The sequence below is a fragment of the Urocampus carinirostris genome, chromosome 9 (genome assembly GCF_059441175.1).
Source record: "Urocampus carinirostris isolate Australia breed hairy pipefish chromosome 9, RoL_Ucar_1.0, whole genome shotgun sequence".
NCBI classification, from domain to species: domain Eukaryota; kingdom Metazoa; phylum Chordata; class Actinopteri; order Syngnathiformes; family Syngnathidae; genus Urocampus; species Urocampus carinirostris.
The window spans coordinates 12,589,440-12,609,816 of record NC_142357.1 but is presented as its reverse complement, the minus strand read 5'-3'; the positions used below and the strand labels follow the sequence as shown (position 1 = coordinate 12,609,816).

The window sequence follows — 20,377 nt, the reverse complement described above, 5'->3', positions numbered from 1 at the left end:
AATAAAGTATCTATCTATCTATCTAATAAGTACAACTGACTTTTTGTTGAATGCACAGCAATTTTGAATGTCTCTCTCAGTACTTCACACATTTGACTTTACTCACTGTGTTCAAAACACTTCCAAAATATCCTCAATAGTACTATCAATGCGATGGGGATATTCATTTGACTTTGGAACAACAAAATTTGAGGTTTCAGTACATTAGCATCTCTATGGCTTTCATTGCCACACCTATATGCAAAGTTAAGACAAGACGCAAGGTACAACCACAAAACACACACAAACACAAAGAAAAGAGCCCGTTTAAAAAAGACTGGTAAAATCTTTATAAGTCATATTGATGATAAAACAATCATCTTCAGCTAAGTCTAAGGACAGAAACACACAAGACAATGTTTTTGAAGTCATGAAACGGACACAAGGCAACAACTTTTAGTTTTTTTCACAGTTCTTCAGTCAAAAGACGAATTGAAAGTCCAGTTTACCTCTAAGTGGTGGGGATTTTTTAAATGACAATTCTGAATTATGTGCTTACCATTTTCATAATATCTAAATGACATTGATGAAGGAAAGTGTAACATCCCAAATTGTTATTTCTCATTTAACATAAAGATTCACTTTGTGGACATTAGGTTGGAAAGTTATTTTGTCCAAGTTATGTTCCAACACTTATGCTAGAATCAACTCCTTAACACATCAAAAGTAACCAGATGGCTCAACCAAAGTGTTTTTTTTCACATTGACTTCCCCACCTAGTTTGGAAAATAACTGTGTGCTCTTAGAGATGTTTCAAAAATCTCAACAGCAGCTTCGCATTTTGAAATATCTCAACAATTTGTCTGCATTCATAACACTGGTTAGATTGTGAATACATGTAATGGACCCTGTGTACTCTTTAGCCATTCTCCTACCTCCCATTGTGAATAAATAATGTATTTTCTGGACTATAAGGCACACCTAAAACCTCAAATTGGCCAGAAATTTGAATGTGCGCCTTGTAACCGAGTACACCTTACATTGGGTGAGATTAGTAATGCATACAGTAACGATAGATGTGAGTTCAGAAACAACATTTATTTGAGATATGATTGAGCACTCGATAATTATCGCTGGCTGAAATCACAATTCATTGTATGCTACGGGAATCGAACCAAAGAGTAATGACGCCTTAACACTGGACTTCCAGTGGTACAGATGACTAACTAATAGGCATTGAAGCTTATCTCATGATCTCACTATTTTTACTCAAAGTGTAGGAAACACATTTTTGCAAAGTGCATTCTGATAGGTTAAACAGTCTCGCCATGTCTTCAGTGGTGCATTTATAACATTGCGGAAGAACCAGAAAACCAAATCTTTCAACACAAAACTATACAAGCTCTTTTACGTACATAGACATATTAAACCAAGAGGTTGATGCACAAGCGAAGAAGTGGATATACCGTTTAAACGTTCTTAATGTACTATGCAAATCAGTGTTTCTGGCACCATGAGTAAAAAATTGTATGATAATGAGATCATGTACCACTAGTGTCTAGTGGTAAAGGGCCTATGACCTCACTACGGCGATTTGGGTTTGACTCCCATTGCAAACAATATATAGCAATCTTAATCAGTGATACTTACCAACTGACTATTATTGTTTCCCATAATTGTTTAAAGAGCCAAATAGTTACACGATAGCCATCACTTTAGTCTCAATTTTATGTGCGTTACAGTTTGTTGAGCCTTAATATAGACCAAATACTTTGGGGGTGCGCCTTATAGTGCGGACAATACAGTGAATTTAAGCCATAAGGTGAAAATGAAATCTTGTCTTACCCTACCCGAGGCGTAAAACAAAAAGGAAGACGACAGCCTTATTGTCAAAGACACTTCCAGCAAGTTGGTATTCAACTGTAGAAAGTAGTCTTTTAGTAAGAACAGAAAATAGTTAAACCAATGGAAAACAGACTTGTTGCCTCCTCTACCCCTTCACCAAACCCCAAGATGAAGCCCCATAACGAGCTGAAGACAAAATCTATCTAATATTTACATTAATGAATGCAATCTTAGCAAAGGTATTCATTCTCCAGCCAGAACACATTTTTCTACCTGGCAAACATTTTCGAGTCTGATTCTCGAGACAGATGCCAGTTTTGATGGAAGCATCTTGGCGACAGAGATTGGAGACTCATATGGACTGGTAGGGGCTCATGGTTAGTGGGCTAGAAAGAGACCTTCTGTCGTGTTTCATTGTAGCAGGGTATGATCACATAATGTAGACCTTCTCAGCCTGAGAAAAGCTGAACACTTCTTTGGTTCTGGGGCAAATGACTTTGTCGTCTTGGCGGATGGACAGCAGGGACTGTCAGAAAAAACAAAAAGGTAAACATACAGTTTTGGTAATAAACAACTTAAACATAGGATAAATTAGAGATAAGATCAGCCTGAGTCCAAGCTCGACCTCAAATTCAGCCGAGATTGGGCCTTAAATGTCAAGCATTTCAATTGGGTTAGGCAGGGCTTCTTTCTTTTTTCTTCTTTTTTAAGCTAGTAGCGTGGGCCATGATGTGCAAAAAAAGTGATTAAATCATATCCTTATCACAACTCACTTTGATGTTGCTAAACTAACATTGAAGTGTGCTGAGGCGCTTTATGACCGAGTTTTGGCCAGGAGACCATAGTCTGCCAAAAACAGAATTCGCCTCATTATTACCCATACTGTAACAAACTTGCAATTTCAGTTCAAAGAACTGCTTCCAGTCGGCCTATTATCCACCCATCATTGTTCCTTTTTGTCTCTCTACCTCTCTCTCAAAGTGCTGCAGTAGATTAATAAGGACATACTGCTGCTGTGATTAATGGCCCATATTTCAACTTGTCTAAATGACCGAAAGCCTTAAAAATGTTTCCCTTAACTCTTAAAAAATCCAACAATAATGAAAAATTGTCATTTCACGCAACGACTGCAGACACATAAATATAGAAGATGTAAAAAATTTAGTCTTGTTGAATTTAGATTTTGTAAGAAAAGACAGGCTTTCATTTATTATTATAAACCACCTCTCCTCCTCCCAAGTCCTCACAAATAAAATATGAATTGTAAAGTTTGCTTCAGGATTGGTCCTACAAATCAAGTTAATTGGTCCGACTCAGGCTCTAATACCCGCAGGCCCGGGTCGTGCCAGGCTGGATTTTTTTTTTAGGCGTGCGCTTATCTCTGTTGTATAATAACAGTAAAGCCAATGATAATAGTCCCTTTTCTACAATTTTTTTCAACATTGTGACCTCATAATCGATTGGGTACAATTTTTGAATGTATGCATGCGCTCACGTTGTATCCGTAGACATATCCGTTGGGTAGCATCATTGGGGGGTTGTTCTCGTTCATGACCTCGCCGGAGATCTTGCACACAAGTCTGGAGTTGGCGCAGTGGGCCATGGGCAGAGGTTGCGCCAGCTTGTTTAAAGATTTACTGCAAACAGGGCAGTCAGGATTCTTTGAGGTCCCATCCTCCTTGTAGCACTGACTGGAAGGGATGGTTAAGGTTCACATTTCTTTATGTGCAGCCAATTTTAACAGTTCTGTGGCTGTATTTAAGTCATTAAAACACCTTACTGGATGTTTCAAAGTATTGCTCAGAGATTATCTAGTGGTTTTCTACATGGGCCATTATGAGATTCTGATAATCACGAGTATTATTATTGTGATATCGCAGTACTAAATTTACAATTTAAATATGTCGAAAAAAATTGGTTAGGCGAAACACTTTGTTTTAAATTTAACACACACATAATACACTAAGACAGACGCTTACTTCTTCTGTATTACCTCCTGACTGAAATGTAATCTTTTTTTTGTAGACTTGTTTTAACAACAAAAGCCTGCTGACTAGTGTCTTAATCATGACAGAATGTGTTACTTTAATTTAATAGCCATCTCTATAAAATGTAATGTACACATTTTTATTTATTTTTCTCCTTTAGCATGTCATCGCTGCCATAAAGTTGTTTCACCTTAACCTCCGAGAGGCCTTTATATGCGTAATTGCCCAAACGTTATGTTTGCCCAACGTAGTTTCCCGTTTAAACACCAGCATTTGTATAAGAATTTAGATTTATTATAGTAACCAACGAATAAAGCTTATATAATGCTAATGATAAGAATCAGTGATATATTTTTCTTGGCCAACACATATGTTCCAATAGGATTTGTAGCTTTTTTTTTTACATTTAGAAAATACATATTTTCACATAATGAACACCATTATAAACATATGCAGATATGCCAGCATCATGGTGGTCATAACAATATCGTAGTTACCATTGACAAATAATGCAAGTACGTGTCATTGACTGCACAAGTCAAGCTCTCTTCTCTCCAATACTATGTTTTGCATACATGTTTACTGTGTAAACATAAATGAAAATACACAAACGTATTTGGAGTTTTGTTTGTGCTATTCTAAATATAGCATGCAGTATAAAATATATATAATAATACAATTTAACAAGTTGCTCGTCTCTAAGTCCATTGAAGCAAGATTTTATGGGTGAGAAAAATATGTCGTGCATCCCTAAATACTATTATTTCAAGCATTTAATCTTATAGAGGCATGACTTTTAGATAGATACATAGATAGATACTTTATTTATCCCCGAAGGGAAATTCACACATTAATAATAATAATAATAATAATAGGCACATTTTACTGCACAGACATGAAATGGCCATGAGTCAAGTCAAGTCAGCAACAATGTAATGTTGTCAATCCCTTCCTAAAATCACTGATCTTTTAGACTGGTAATCTGCCAGTGGCTTTTTAGTGAGTTTCACTCTGCAACATGGTCAAAAGATAAGCAGGTTAACCAACTGTACATTATAAACATGCGCAATATTCACACAGAACATTGGGTTAATGGAGCATGTTCTTTTCTTTCTCTTCTAATCAATAGCAAAGATTTGCAGCATATGTCTAACTCTGAAAGATACGGCGTCTTGATGGCAGACAGCCCAGCCTGAAGGGTGATGGTGAACACAGAGTTGTTGCCAAGCTGGTGAAGTCTGTAGTTGTCGTACCGGAACTGCTGGATCAGCATCTTCCAACGAGCCGGATCTAGCAGATCCTGAGAGCGCCACTTAAATTAAGCAGGACCAGGTCACGTTCATGTTTTATAGTACAATTTTCTTACCTTGTACGGTGAGATGTGTGTGTCAGAGGGGAAGGCCAGCATTCCCATCACCTGACGTACTTCGTCCAACTGACCACCCTCAGCTTGGCTAAAATGTTTTCTTGCATGTCTGCCAAAACAAAATGTGTGTTAACCAAAATAGCAATGTACATTGATTTGTGTGAAAGTACCTAACGGCGTCCATTCGTTTGTTCTGTCGTATGAGCTCGATAAACTCCTGGATTCGCAGACTGAACTCCAGACAACTCTGCACAACCCAATAGAAATCAGACCATTGCTGCAGCAACATGACATTGATGACATCTTGTGGAGAAACAGAGTACATGTAAAAAAAAAACAAAAAAACAAACAAACAAAAAACGTGACAGGAAATTGGGAGAACAAATTATTTTCTTCCACATATGTTCATCTTTTGGCATGATTTTAAGTTGGGTTATAAACATTGCTAGTATCAAATACTTGCATATAAAAACATACACTACCGTTCAGAAGTTTGGGGTCAAGGAGACAATTTTGTTTTTTTTCATGAAAAAAAAAAATCACTTTTATTTATCAAATAAATAAGTAATAAGTAAGTTATTTTACTCATATTAATCACAGTCTTGGATATTTCTTTGCCACTCTAAAGGCCAGCATATTGGAGTCCCCTCTTCACTATTGATTTTGACACTGGTGTTTTGCAGATATTAAACTGCAAGTGGAGGACCTGTAAAGCGACTATTTCACAAACCAAATACTTTAATGGGCTTGTCCTTTGCTCGGTTGTGCTCCACTTTTCTTTCTAGTCTGGTTAGAGTCTGTCAGTTTTGTTCTTTGATAGTAGTACGCAATTTCATTTAATAGAACAAAGATGACTGTCGAGTTTCACACAAAAGTTCTGAAAGTTTAATCGCACCCACAAATGTGATGCTACATATACTTGACTAGCTCAAAGAAAGGACAGTTTAATGGCTTCTCTGACCAGCTCAACTGTTTTCAGCTGTGTTAACATCATTGCACAAGGGTTTTCTAATCACCTATAGCCATCTAACACAATTAGCAAAAACAACATACTATTAGAACACTGGTGTGATGGTTGCTGTAAGTAGTCCTCTGTAAACCGATGTAGATAATGCATTAGAAAGCAGTCATTTGCAGCAAAAGTCATTTACCATGTCAACAATGTATGGTTTGTAATTGTGATTAGTTTCAGGTTATCTTAATTGAAAAAAATAAGAAGTATATATTTTTTAAAATATTTTGCTCTCTGGCACCGCGGATGAGTGGTTAGCGCGTCTGCGGCACAGTTCTGAAGTCATGGGATCAAATCATGCTACCAGCCTTCCTGTGCAGAGTTTGCATGTTCTCCCTGTGCTAGCGTGGGTTTTCTCCGGGCACTTCGATTTCCTCCCACATTCCAAAACCTGCGTGTCAGGTTAATTGGCCTGTTCAAATTGTCCATAGGTGTGAATGAGCGAGTGAATGGTTGGCAACCAGTTCAGGGTGTCCCCTGGCCCCTGCCTGAAGATAGCTGGGGTGGGCTCCAGCACCCCCGCAATCCAATTGAGGATAAGCGATGGATGGTGCTATCTTTCTGTAGCTCTAGGCAATTTAAGTATTCATGATATGGTGAACTGAGTTGAGTTAACATTGAAATTCAGAATAACCAGTCACAGTTAAGGTCAACAATAAGTGTAAAGATATACAGCACACTTAGCCAAACTGGAACCCTCCAAGAGCCATGCTGTCCAATACAAATCAATCGAAATGATACATAAAAGCCTTACTAAATACCTTCATCTTGCGCAGACGAGATTTGTTGTCATGGCACCAGGCCAGGCAAGTAACCGTCTCCTGCCTCTCCAGTGACTCCTCTACCTCCTTTGCCGTGAGAAACATCTCAATGTTAACTAGATCCTGAAAAATTAAAACTTGATTATGCACACATGACGACTTGCGAAGGGCATTCAACATCGAAATAGCAAACCTCGATGCCGCTCTGTCTCGCCAGCTTGACGGCTGTGTTGTAGTATCCGCACCGCAGCAGGTGCTCCACCATCATGCGGTCCATGCGTTTCTTCTTCCAAAGATTGACAGAGGCCGGCTGATCACTGCTGTGCTCCTTCAAATGTTCGATGCGCCGCTTGCAGAGCTTTGCGCTCTCATCCTCTGCCTGGATGGACTCAGCAGCCTTTAAATGTGTGTGTGTGGTGTGTGTGTGGGGGGGAGGTGGCGATTGAGGAGGGAAGAAACAACACAATGCATGCATATAGTATCTCAATTTTGAAACTCAGTACTGCTGATGGAAGAAGTAAAGATTCTGATTAAGTTTGCCACCTGAGCAATGTTCCCTCCAGGCTGCGCTTGCCCACAATTTCGCACTGCCCAGACATTCTCAGAGCACAAGCAAATGTATCCAGCACATTTAAAGTGAGTTTCTGCCATTGTACCGAGTGCTAAACACGTTATTTCTGTTTGACCTTGGTGTTAAAACAGCTTGACATTTTTAGCTTCGGTTGTGTTCCCAAACGTCACAGAAGAATGACTGTTCACATGAGAGACTAAATGAAAAATGTTTTTGCTTTGGTTGTAGGTTGCTGAAAAATCTTGTGTTGCATTCAGAAACTACAAATATCTCAAGTCAATCTTTTTGTGGACACTGTACATCCTCTAAAAATGTGATTAACCAACTACATAACAGAATTCAACAAAATGTATTTAAAAAAAAAAAAAGGAAATCCCATGTAAAAGTTGTGGGCCTTACAACCTTTTCAATATAACATTAAATTTGAAAAACTACAGTTGCCCGAATCCCAGGAGAAGGCAACTTAATTTCATGTCAGGTTTTGGACATGTTTGATAATAATTTGGTTGCGACATCAGGGGATCGCATAATAATAGACTGTGGTTTGGTCCGTGCAGCCCTTTGAGACTCTTTGTGATTAAGGACTATACAAATAAACATGACTTGACTATTCCAAGCAATGCCTACAGACTTTGTGTGAATGCTCAGACCCATGGAAGATTAGAGGGAACGTTGCACTTGGGCATACCTATGGTCGCGTCCAAAAAATGTTTGTGTTACCTTTCGTTTCAGTGCACTGAGCTTCTCAACCACGCCGTCCAGCAGGGACACCACTGAGTCCACCACCGGAAAGCTGCTGAGCGTCTTCTCTAGCTCAGCCACCACCATGGTCACGTGGCTCGTCTCCCTGTCTATGTTCTTTTGGGCTGCACGAAAGCGCTTGTTCAACGTCTCGTAGGGAACCTGAGTATGACAAAAACTGAGATGTTTGAGTGACTCAAACTTGCAACAGCACAGAATATATAAACATTTTGTTAAAGGAGTTGCACAGAATTTGTACATGTATTACTCTCTGCCGCCATCTCCTGGTTTGTGTCCTCATTGTAGCTTCAGTGAACTCATTCATGATGCGTGTGCAAGTACGTGCATTTCTTACTCTTTTTTTCATCTTTCTTGAGGTTGTCGTTTGGACTGTACTTTAAACGGGCCTTTTCCTATTTTCACCATTTTTATGTTATACTGATAAATTCGTATAAACAAAAACCTGCAGCGACGAGCATGACGTCACTTTTCAGCACAACCACAAACCTCCTACATTTGAAAATAAACAGACTCGTGAAATTATTCCCAGTAAATTAATTACCTTCTCTCCTTTCGATCGACAACTTTCTCGGCCAAGAACAGGCTTTTTTTCATGGTCCACAGCCCGCATTAGCCTTTACGGGCTTATTTGATAAGAGGAAGATAACTTCCTGTAGTTCCGATTATCTTCAACCAGTAGTAACCAAATCAGATGATGATTGACACATTTGTTGGCCAATGAAAATACAAGCATAATTGTATGGGGGTGTATTCAAATCAGAGCCGAAAACAACGCACACAAGGCAAGTGTGTCATTGATTTGATTTCTGGAAAGAGAAGTCAAAAAGTACAACTCTTACAATGTCTCAAAAATTGGCCAATACAAATTTGCAAACGTTTCAGTGTAGTAAAGTGGTCGTCCCAAATGGCCACTTTTGGAAACACATAAAACTATTTTTAGAAAAAGGTGTATAATACATTGTTAGTTCTCGGATTGGAAAATGTACCAAGTAAGGCATGAATCTATTGTCTCATCTGTTTTCCAGCTAAGATGCCCATGCTACACTCATTTGCAGGCATTTGATTGTAAAATAAAAGAATCAGGCGAGAATAAAAACCTACTATTTCATTGTCTTAAAACTAAGATTACTCGGTGGTTAGCACATTCCCGTAACACGCAAAAGGTCCCCGATTTGAGACCAGATGGAAAGATTCTTTGGCCTGGAGGGAGAGAAGCTCCTACAACCCTAGTGCTTAAGGGTACCGTCCACCCATCCAACCACTGTAGCACTTGCAGTGATTATTCAGTGGGACAAAACAGAGTCTTGTCTTTTAAGAGACTAAACCGTCCATATTATTGAAATGGTTCAAAAACAACATTCAATTTACTTTGGGTACATCTTGGATTGGGATTTTAGGCGAATGTACAGGAACATTAAGGGATTAAAATATTAAAACAGACAGGCGCAGTGGTTAAATAAAGGACAAGGGCTCTTTAAACTCAGTTGGGCATTGTAACACACACATGATGTGAAAATATTTAACTACCAACTTTTTAAGGACACCTCAAATGACGCAACCCACCTATAAATGTCACGACAGACTTGATTGAATTAGTATTAGGAAATTCCGGACTATAAGCCACTACTTTTTTCACCAAATGTTCAGCCCTGCGGCTTATTCATGAAGCTGCTAATTTATGGAATTTTTCTACCAGCCACTAGCGGTGCAGGAATTTCAAAGGTAGGACTGCGACCAGTTGAACATGTGCGCCAAGAAAGACTGTAATCCCTAAGAATTAGCAAATATTTTCTGTAAAGTCAAGGTATGTTCCGGAACTGAGGAAGATGCCATTGAGGGCAATAGTTGTAAGCATGGAAGTTCAAGACGATTTACCATGAATTTCACATCTACAGGGCACCTTTTTTTCACAGGTATGTTTGATACATTGCGAGCGTGATCCTACTAGCGTGTTGGTACCTTTCAAAGGCACGGTTTGGGATGAAAGTTATATTATTATTATTAAAGCTTTGAAAACTCTCTCGGTGTACCGTCTTTCTTCGAAAATATGTGTAACCATGTATAATATGTATTTGCAACTGTATATTTTTGTAATGTATTTATTTTAGAGATTCATTCTGTTATGTGTTCTACGGACGAATCAAAAATAAGGGGCGAACAAAACACGGCCTGATGGGAAATGTGGTAAAGCTGAGTTACCGGTAGATCTGTCTGTTGTCGCAGCGGACAATAGTGGATATATATTTTTCCCACCCTTAACTTTGGAAATATACATTTTATTTCCTTGGATTACTTTCAACTGGACCCCAACTTTAGAAGTCTGCATCATACCTTAATTACGGGTATCATTTTCTAATTGTGATGTCAATTATGGTTCTGCATTTGTATTCTATCTATGAAGTTACAATTGTGGAACTTAAAGGATGGTCTGTGGTTAAACATGCAATGCAGTTGCCTACAAATAATTCATAGGTGCGATTTGTATGTAAGTGTCAATTCTCACAAAAACTGGTGGGTGCGGTATATAATCAGGTGCCCTCTATAATCCAGAGTATACAATAAACATTTTCCTGATATTTGAAACTGGGGTCCCAAGTATGACTCTTGAATGATAAAAACACAAGTGCCAGAATGAGCATATTCTGATACCACAGCTTTCTGATCCTTCAAGCTTCTGCTTTTTTCCATCAGTAGCTCAGGAGGTAGAGCGTTTGTCTTGGGGTCAAGAGATCGTAGGTTTGAATACCAGCTCCTCCGTGTTACCCCAATAAGCAGTTTGGCGCCTTGCATGGCTGCACAGCCGCTATTGGTGTGCGAGTGTGTGTGAATGGGTAAATGTGAAGCACATTGTAAAGCGCTTTGGGAATTCTTTATTGACTTGAAAAGCACTATATAAATGCAGATCATTTAATTTAATTTCATAACAGCCCTAATATGCTACTGCCCTTTCAATTGCATGGTAAAGTTGCAGATTTTAAATTCATTGTAACACATTTGGATGAACAGGGGGGAGATTACCAATCAATCAAGTAGAAAGACTGTACATGTTGCACTTCTCACATACTTTTACTTTAAATAATATTGAAATGAGTGCTTTTTAAATCAAGTTATAATGTTTTCCAATACAAAATGATGTGCTAATTTCCAACATTTTATAATGGACATGAATAATTTCTGAGTACAGTATAATTAAAGGGTCTTGTTTAGGTGTCGAGAACTCTGCTCGCACCTCGTTTTGAAACCATTATTTGTGACAAAAATGACCGACAATATGAACATCAACCATCTTCAAGAAGCTGTATTTGGAGTTCCGGAATTTGTAACTTTGTTATGCTCTGCCGCCATCTCCTAGATTGTGTAATTACAGCGTCAGCGAGCTCACTCATGCAAGTATGTGCATTTCTTAGACATATTTAAATAAACTCATCTTTTTTTATCTTTCTTGGGGTTTGAGTTGGTGTATGGACTCTACTCGCGGCAGGTATTTTCTCACTTATGTTCGTGCTACACTGGCAAAAAGAAAAAAATTGCAAACACAAGCATGACGCCACTGTCCAGCACCCCCCCCATTCCTCAAACCTAATGTGTTCTGCCCAGAACAGCTCTGCTAAAATGGAGATAAAGCAGAGTGGAAAATAAACCATAAGGCTCTTTGAATTTAGTTGGGCTTTGTTTACACATAATTAATAGAGAAATGACGCACCCCACCTTTAAGTAACTTCGGGAGGGAGGCACATTTTAGGGGGATAATAACAATGTATCATGTTAATCTTATCGCCAGGTTAAATATTGAAAGTAGGGTTAAATACGGAGTCAATCACAAAAAAAAAAGCATTTTACTAGAAAAATCAAATTACAGGTGCTGGGTCATTTTATTTTCAGAAAAGGTCCATGGGCACTGAGCTGCCCATAGGGGTCACCCTGGTGCCCATGGGCACTATACTGAAGACCCTTGATCAAGACCATTACACATGGCTTCTATGGTCACTGTCATCCAATTTTAGGAGTAAATCATTGCTCAAAAAGGGAGTTGAATAGTGAACTGGGTGCTTTATTTAGTGAAAGTATAACCCTTTCCAATACATAGAAGTGCCAAATTACCAAAATTTTCGAATGAACCAAAATAAATGCGGTTTCTTATTAAGGGCTTCATTACTTACATATTCTATATGCAGCCCACACATTTCTCTGATCCAACAATAGCTAGGAACACTACAGAAGCATTTGATTGAAAAAAATACGTATTCATAATGTGAATCAGCAGGCAGATTAGAGAAAGACTAAGTGGCTCTGTCACAGTATAAAAAGAACACACGTGGAAAAATGCAGATTAGCATATGTGACGACATTTTTCCCGCAACAAGCCTGCAGATGTGGCCATTCATGTCCAAATATTTTCTGACATTTCTAGACTTAAAATGGATCCTATCTTCGCCATCCCATCTTGACTGCAGCATCGAAGCACAGTACAGATACCCCTCCTTCAACATAACATACAAAGGCTTATTTAGCATGAAATGCATGCGGTTCTACTCACGGCGAGAGATGCAGACGTGTGTGCAGAGGGTGAGGATGGGAGGAGAAAGATGATGGGGGAGGTAATCTGGGTTTGGTGTGGCAGCGAGAGAGATGCTGCTTTCACTTCCTCTCGCTGGCCATTTTGAAGGGGAACATTTGCAAAGGACGGGGCGCCCACTAGCCCCCCTAAACCGGAGCTCAGTTGACTCTCAACCCCACCAAACCCCAATCACAATTTCAATGTATCTGCGGAACCACCTGGGATTTGTATTTTTTTTTTGTTTGAACAAATTTATTGACAAGCAAGCTTGATCTTTCAATCCTTGCAAACGGTTCGATGGCTTTCTGGTTCAACTACCAGCTGACTGTCAAAACGTTTCAGCGTGACGCCATTTTACGACAAGAAACACATTCCACTCCGTCGTCCATGTTGTATAAAGCGGTGAAGCCGTGTTACACTGTCATTTTAAAGTACTTATTGCATAATTTAGAGAACAGTAGTACACAAAAGGCTGTCATACAAAGTTCGACACCTGTAATGTAAGGAAAATATGAGAATTTTGATATTTGTAAAGGGCTATGCCAGGCTAATGTGTTAATATCGACAAGATTGGCATTACTTTGTCAAAAATCAACGATATTTCCCCCCTCCCAGTCACTAAGCGCCCACTTAAGTCTCATCGCAACATGGCGTCGGCCTTTTACCTTAAGCGTGGGGTATTCTTGTACTTTGAGAGCCATGGAGAGTTGGGACGCTGTCTCCTGGACCGCCATCTTGGTTTTATGCTTGGGGCTTTCAGCTTGTTTGTGTTTTTTTTCGTTCGTCTTTTTCTAATGCGTCAGCATTGCATCACTTGCTATCTACCGCCATCTAGAGGAATGGTGCCTGTAATACGCTTTATTTTGGGTAATCAATACAGTTAACTTATTGTAAAACAGCATATTGCGAAACATATTGACGCAGTAAAACTACATACCTGCCAACCTCCACGGCTCCATGCCCTTACAAACTGTCGTATTTTCCCTTGCAAAATACCCCAAAAAATCTTACATATATATATATATATATATATATATATATATATATATATATATATATATATATATATATATATATATATATATATATATGTATGTTACAATATATCTGATACATTTTGTTGTGGGATACTGAGTTGCTCGACATGAATGAGGTTTGTTATGAAAAAAAGTTAAATGGCTTGGACGTTCACTGTAGAAGGAAAAAATACATGCAAATATAATTAAATAGAATGATACATTTTCTTATTCAAATTATTAATTAATTGTCTGTATTAAATTATTGTTGGTAATTTACTGATTAAAGAGATAACCACAGACCTGTCTTTTTTCATTTTATCCTTTTATACTTCATTTTTTTCTTAACTTCTGTATACAACATAATAATTCGTGATATAATGCATCAAAGCAAGTGAGCCGTTTGAGAGCCGGCTCTCTTTAATGAGTTGAGCGGAAAACAGCTTTATATCTTTCAATTTTACCCCAAGTCCAATACCTCGTTTGAAACTCTAAACATGTCTAAAAACCACGTTGTGAAAGCGCTCAGCCCCACATAATGGACACGGTAAAACCTTGTCAGAGGCGGTCCCATGGCAGCCGTCCATCAGACCTCTTTTGTGCCCAAAAGGAGAAATCGAAAAGAGGCTTGAAAATGAGCTGATACTAACTACAGTGCTGCATAGTCAAGTCAAGTCATTTTTATTTGTATAGCCCTAAATCACGAAGAGTCTCAAAGGGCTTCACAGATTATTACACTATATTACACAGACTATTTTTCAGCCGACGAGAAGAGTAGGTTATTCATATGCTATGGAGTAGAAGTGAGTTTTAAGTTTAGATTTAAACATTTCCACTGAGGTTGCAGATCGGATCTCAGGGGGAAGAGCATTCCACAGCACCGGTGCCCGGATGGAGAACGCTCTCGAACCAGCAGAACACTTCTTTGCTCTTGGGATCACCAGAAGACCGGCACTCTCAGATCGTAGGCTTCGGACCGTGACGTAGGGGCAAATCAAGTCCTGTTTATTTGCATAGCCCTTAACCACAAGGAAACACAAAAGGGCTCCACAGACCACAGATTATTGAAAATTACAGACTAATATTACACCATCCAAAACCTACATGAGGGCAAGGAAAAACTCAAAACCTCAAGATGTGGAAAATGAATAAACCTTGAGAAGGGACCGCACATGAAGTAATCCTCCTTCCAGGATGACCAGGCTGCAATGGATGTTGCAACAACAAATAATACACAGATATTGTCAACATGTAATATAGGTACTTCATAAGCATAGGGCCATTTAATATATCAACAATCTATGTGTGTGCGTTGATGACTTTGTTTTTGCGTGCACTGCATGTATTATTATGCATGCTATGAATTTCAGTTGGTGAGTGCTGTGTACATTGCTTACCTCAGCACCTCTGAGAGAGGAGGAGCAAAGCTCATCAAGATGAGGAAAGACCAAGAAACAAACAAGGAGAGGAGGGGGTTGCATGCAGGTGATGACTGCAGTGAGTACACAAAAAAACGTGTGCGCCCAAACTATTATTTTTTGGGTTTGAACAAATTTATTGACACTAAAAACAGAAAACAATCATGACAATCTCAACAGCAATTAAGCACATTCACAATATTATATTCCAATATTACGTTTTTAACAGCAAACACAAAGTGAGGTTTGAACAAACCTTCTCGAAAATCAAACATATTCACAATTTCATTATATAACATCTTTGTTAGTGTCAATAGATCCGTCCAGGCCAAAGTATTTTTTTTTTTGGTTTGAACAAATTTATTGACACTAAAAACAGAAAACAATCATGACAATCTCAACAGCAATTAAGCACATTCACAATATTATATTCCAATATTACGTTTTTAACAGCAAACACAAAGTGAGGTTTGAACAAACCTTCTCGAAAATCAAACATATTCACAATTTCATTATATAACATCTTTGTTAGTGTCAATAGATCCGTCCAGGCCAAAGTCGATTGTCCTCGGTCTGAACAAATCCACCGACACCAACAGCAGCAAAACACAGCCATCAAGCATATTCACAATTTTTTTTATACTGAATGAATGACTAGGTGTATATTTTAGTTGTTCCCTTGTAATTGACACTAAATGTATCTATAGCACTTATCCACTCCTGTTGCTCAAGGTGCTTTCTGTTCAACTACTCATTTACACACTGGGGAGCAACGGTTCCTTGTCTTGCTTAAAGATAGCTGGAAACTGCCCTGACCTTTCAGTTGAGAGATGACTTCTTTACAATTTAAAATGCAAAGATACATGATTAATTTGAGTTTTAATTTGGAACTTTACCTTGGAGCGTGTTACTGCTTTGTTACCCCTTTCAGTTTTGTCTGCTTTGATGTGTTTACATCGCACATGTGGCCTTTGCTTTGGCAGTAGGGCAGAGACTTCCTGGATCTTGTTTTGGGTGTAGTTAAGCTGGTTTCATTATGCAAGCGCGAATACTGAAGTAGAATACAAACAACTCAACAGCCGCTGTGCACATTCTTAGAGGTCTGTGCTATGGATTACAAAGGTAACAGCTTTACTCTACGTATGGGTCAAATTAGCCTTCATGAAATCACTTTCACTGTAATTATATTGATTTTTGTTTTGTTTTAACCCCAAATTTATTAACCTGTATGTTATATCATTGATATAGAATGAGGAATGAAGCCCTGATTTATAACTTTTATATTTTAAGTTCACTTGGTCATGAGTCGTAATGCTGCATTCTGACCGTACCCATTCTGCATGGACATCTAGGCTACTATTTCATGTTTTTTTTTGCAAAATTATATCGCAGTTACTCAGGGTTCAAAGTGAGCAAATAACATTTTTTCTTCTCATTTCTTTCCCAGACTTTTTGAGGTTTTTGGGTATGCAGAGCAGCAAGATGGCCAACGATGATGCCAGTTTATTTTAGAAGCTCATGTTTTGTAAAATAAATGCAAATTTCTAAACCTGAAAGCATTTAAAATCTGTGATCGTTAAGGTATTTTTGTACATTATTTAAATACAAATTGTTCATCATGGAAGGGGGATTTACTCATGTGCTACCCCCTTCCCAAGGTTTCTGAAATATTTTTGAATTGTCTTTATGGTCATTGATAACAACGTGGTGAAACATGGCACGCAATGAAATCAGACAAGGCACTCCACGGTAAACATTTGATAAATAATATAAAGAGAAACATAAAATAAAAGACTGTCAAGATAAATATAAAAAAATATTTACCACATAGTGCTTAAAGGGATACAAAAATCCTGAAACATAAATAATGTGAGAAAATAGTACATGTATTTTTGTATAACATCTCTATATATTGATTGGTATATTCCAATTATCTTCCAAGCTAATGCATTTTGAAGACGGTCTGTCTCGTCATTGACTTTCTGAGCTGTGACGTCACGTGAAGAACACCAGCAACCTAGCAAGCCAGTCGCCATACTAGTTTATATCTTAATTAGTCAAAGAGGTTTTGAGTATTTTAAGCAATGTTTTGGTAGTTTTGTGGATAATGCCTATGCTTTGTGATGCAGGTGGGTGCAGAAATGGTACATAAAATGGCGAGTAGCCTAAATGTGGCGAATTGGCAAAAATAACACCCAGAGAGCTTACAGAGGCTAAAACAGCCAGGACATGGCAGGCTAGCCCGATGCTAAAAAGGGCTAACTGGGACCGATTGGCGGAAAAACGGGAGGCTTGCCGAGCAAAACCATGCAATAAGCAGCTAGGATAACCAGGAGCCACCAACAAAAAAACAGCCACAGCAACAAACACAAACGCAGGAGTAAATATACCAAATGATCACAGCTGGCTAGCCTAGCTGGCAGACTGCTAATGGGGCTAACCTGGACCAAACAAAACTAGAGGCCTTAGCCCTGACGCTAATGGGGAGCTATCTGGACAATATTATATTAATTGTGAGACACACTTCGAAAAACACTAAGGACAAATCACAATCCCCTACCTAAAAGGCAAAAAAGGAACGCACGGTGTACACGACGGCAGGTAAACTTACTACACGCAGCTTTTGATGATCAAGACACGCAACTAGGTCAAAACAGTTAGAAGTTCCCCAGTGACATGGTAAGCAAAGTACCAATTTTACCAAGAACAAATGAGCACTATGCAACCGCTGTACTACAATTGCCGTCTGTTTTTCAACAGGACCCGCCATTGTTTTGATTCTTGGTTGTTTTCCGGTTACCTGACAGTTCTCGGGGATATGAGGTCAATCAGTCAACTTAGAGACTTAATTTCTCAAGTCCCGTGGTGCGTGGAATATTTTGACACATACCTGCATGATTTTGGGGGGGAACACTACACATTCTGTGCCTGATTTAAAAAAAGGTCATTAGTAATCCCTTTAAATATTGGTCTAAGTTATAATAATGATAATAATAATAGTGCATCGTAACGTTAGTGCAATGAAAAGTGGTGCAATAGCATTCAGCCACAACAAAAAATCCCCAATAATTTACCTAATTCTGAGGTATTTCTTAGTTTTTCTTGGCTCTCGTGTAGGTTTCAGATCAGGGGTTGTTGAAATGGTGGTCTGTGCAATCACTTTCTGTGATGAAGGACTATACAAATTAATACGATTTGATTAGTTTTAATTTTTTTAATTTTTTTTTATGAATGACATTTGTTTACCACTAGAAGTTGCTAAATAATAAGCAATGTCCCTTTAACATTCTTTTTTCAACCATAATATTCTGGTCATATTGTAAAGAAAATCTTTTGGTTAATGTCTACTTTAGATATTTGGAATGATTCTATAACAGATAAGTATATTTCTCACACTACAAGGGACACCGGATAAATTATAAGGTAAAATAATTTGAGACTACTGTATAATAAGACTCACTGTGCATATTCTTCTATAATCGTTGTGCTCTTTATTCAGTTGAAATGTGTCGCTGATTAAAATCGCAAAACATTGTTTGCAACGTGGCGGTAAGGGTTCATCACTTCACCACTACAAAGATTGTACAAAAAGGCATTAGAGCTTAACTCATTATCAAACTGTTTTTACTCACAGTGCCAGAAACACTGACTTGCATAGTGCATTTTGTTCTGCATTCTGACAAGTTAACCTCTTAACTTTTGACTGTTGAGAAGCAATTACGTGTCTGTCCTTGTGTGTCAATAACGTAGCGGTTTAATACATATAAGCACGTAAAGTATCTTGTATATGTTTTTGTTAATATACTCTCTGTTTCTTTTTTCTGTCTTTTGCAACATTCTTGACGAACAGGTGAAGAACTGTAGAGCTTGTTTTAGAATTCAGAACACTGAGCACTAAGCAAATAATTGCTTCTGGCACAGAGTAAAAATAATGGGACAATGAGATAAGCTTTAATGCTGTTTCATATGTAATCTGTACCACTGATGGTCGCATGTTAAAGTGTCTGCGCCCTCATCCCCACGACACGGGTTCAAATCTCAATTTGCAATTTGCGTCTGCAATCCTCATGTAGTAATGCACACCTAAAAATACTGTATGCATTTCCAACTTTATCCATCAATTTCTGCGATATATAAGGCACACTTTCAAATTTCTGGCCACTTTGGGGTTTTTAGCTGTGACTCTTAGCATGCAAAATATGGTACACAGTTTCTTTTGTCTTTACACATTCTTATTTAAATGGAAGATTCAGTAGCACCTATTTGCAAACGGATTGATGGTCTGTTCACCTCTAAAGTGTGGCTTAGTCTCTGAGGGAAAAATTAGGGGGGGGAAATTGCATTGGCTTCAAAAGTGCCAAGCTAAGCAAACACTTCCACACAGAACACATTTGTTGCAGGGAGTTTATTTCAATGGCACAAGAATAACTAAATAATATACAGTATGTCATGCGGGCAGCACGGCGGCGCAGTGGTTAGCGCTTGTGCGGCACAGTTCATGTCATGGGAACCTGTCGTGGGTTCAAATCCAGCTCCAGACTTCCTGTGCGGAGTTTGTATGTTCTCCCCGTGCTTGCGTGGGTTTCCTCCGGGCACTCTGGTTTCCTCCCACGTTCCAAAAACATGCATTTCAGGTGAATTGGCCGGTCCAAATTGTCCATAGGTGTGAATGAGCAAATGAGTTGTCTGTCCCTGTGTGCCCTGCGATTGGCTGGCAACCAGTTCAGGGTGTCCCCTGCCCACTGCCCGAAGATGGCTGGGATGGGCTCCAGCCCCCCCGCGACCCTAATGAGGATAAGCGGTACGGCTAATGAGATGAGATGAGTATGTCATGCTTTATGTTACATGTTTAAGGTGACCTTTCAAAACTTTGATTCCAAGTCATTTAACACAAGAGTTAGTCTTCCTTTGACACTCTTATTCAGTATGTAATGTCCCAAGAATGGTTAAAAGAAGTTTCGATAAGGAACAAGTCAGTCTTCTCTCAACTCCCTTGGCATTGTATAACTAGTTTTTTTTCTGCTTCAAGGGACAATAGATGAGCTTTGGCTCTTCCCCCTTTCTACTGGTTCGAACCAACCCGCGCACACAAGCCATCTCT

General features: G+C 38.7%; 1 protein-coding gene and 1 long non-coding RNA gene across 4 annotated transcripts; one reads left to right on the top strand and one right to left on the bottom strand.

The window, feature by feature from the left end:
* Window positions 1-305: 305 nt before the first annotated feature.
* maea (macrophage erythroblast attacher, E3 ubiquitin ligase) lies at window positions 306-13,637 on the bottom strand. 2 transcript variants are annotated; one of them, XM_088344564.1, is made up of 9 exons: window positions 13,508-13,637; window positions 8,243-8,425; window positions 7,145-7,348; window positions 6,952-7,074; window positions 5,349-5,425; window positions 5,179-5,287; window positions 4,979-5,112; window positions 3,320-3,515; window positions 306-2,350 (listed from the first exon to the last, which is right to left on the bottom strand). In XM_088344564.1, the coding sequence occupies exons 1-9, from the start codon at window positions 13,574-13,576 to the stop codon at window positions 2,255-2,257; spliced, it is 1,191 nt and encodes a 396-aa protein (XP_088200690.1). In that variant the 5' UTR covers window positions 13,577-13,637; the 3' UTR covers window positions 306-2,254. The 2 variants fall into 2 exon arrangements, with proteins under 2 accessions (XP_088200690.1, XP_088200691.1); XM_088344565.1 differs by lacking the exon at window positions 13,508-13,637 and adding an exon at window positions 12,822-13,152.
* On the top strand, window positions 13,393-16,782 carry LOC148359344 (uncharacterized). 2 transcript variants are annotated; one of them, XR_015851408.1, is made up of 3 exons: window positions 13,393-13,709; window positions 15,229-15,355; window positions 16,724-16,782. It is a non-coding gene; the product is annotated as an uncharacterized LOC148359344 (long non-coding RNA). The 2 variants fall into 2 exon arrangements; XR_015851407.1 differs by lacking the exon at window positions 13,393-13,709 and adding an exon at window positions 14,616-15,118.
* The last annotated feature ends 3,595 nt before the right edge of the window (window positions 16,783-20,377 follow it).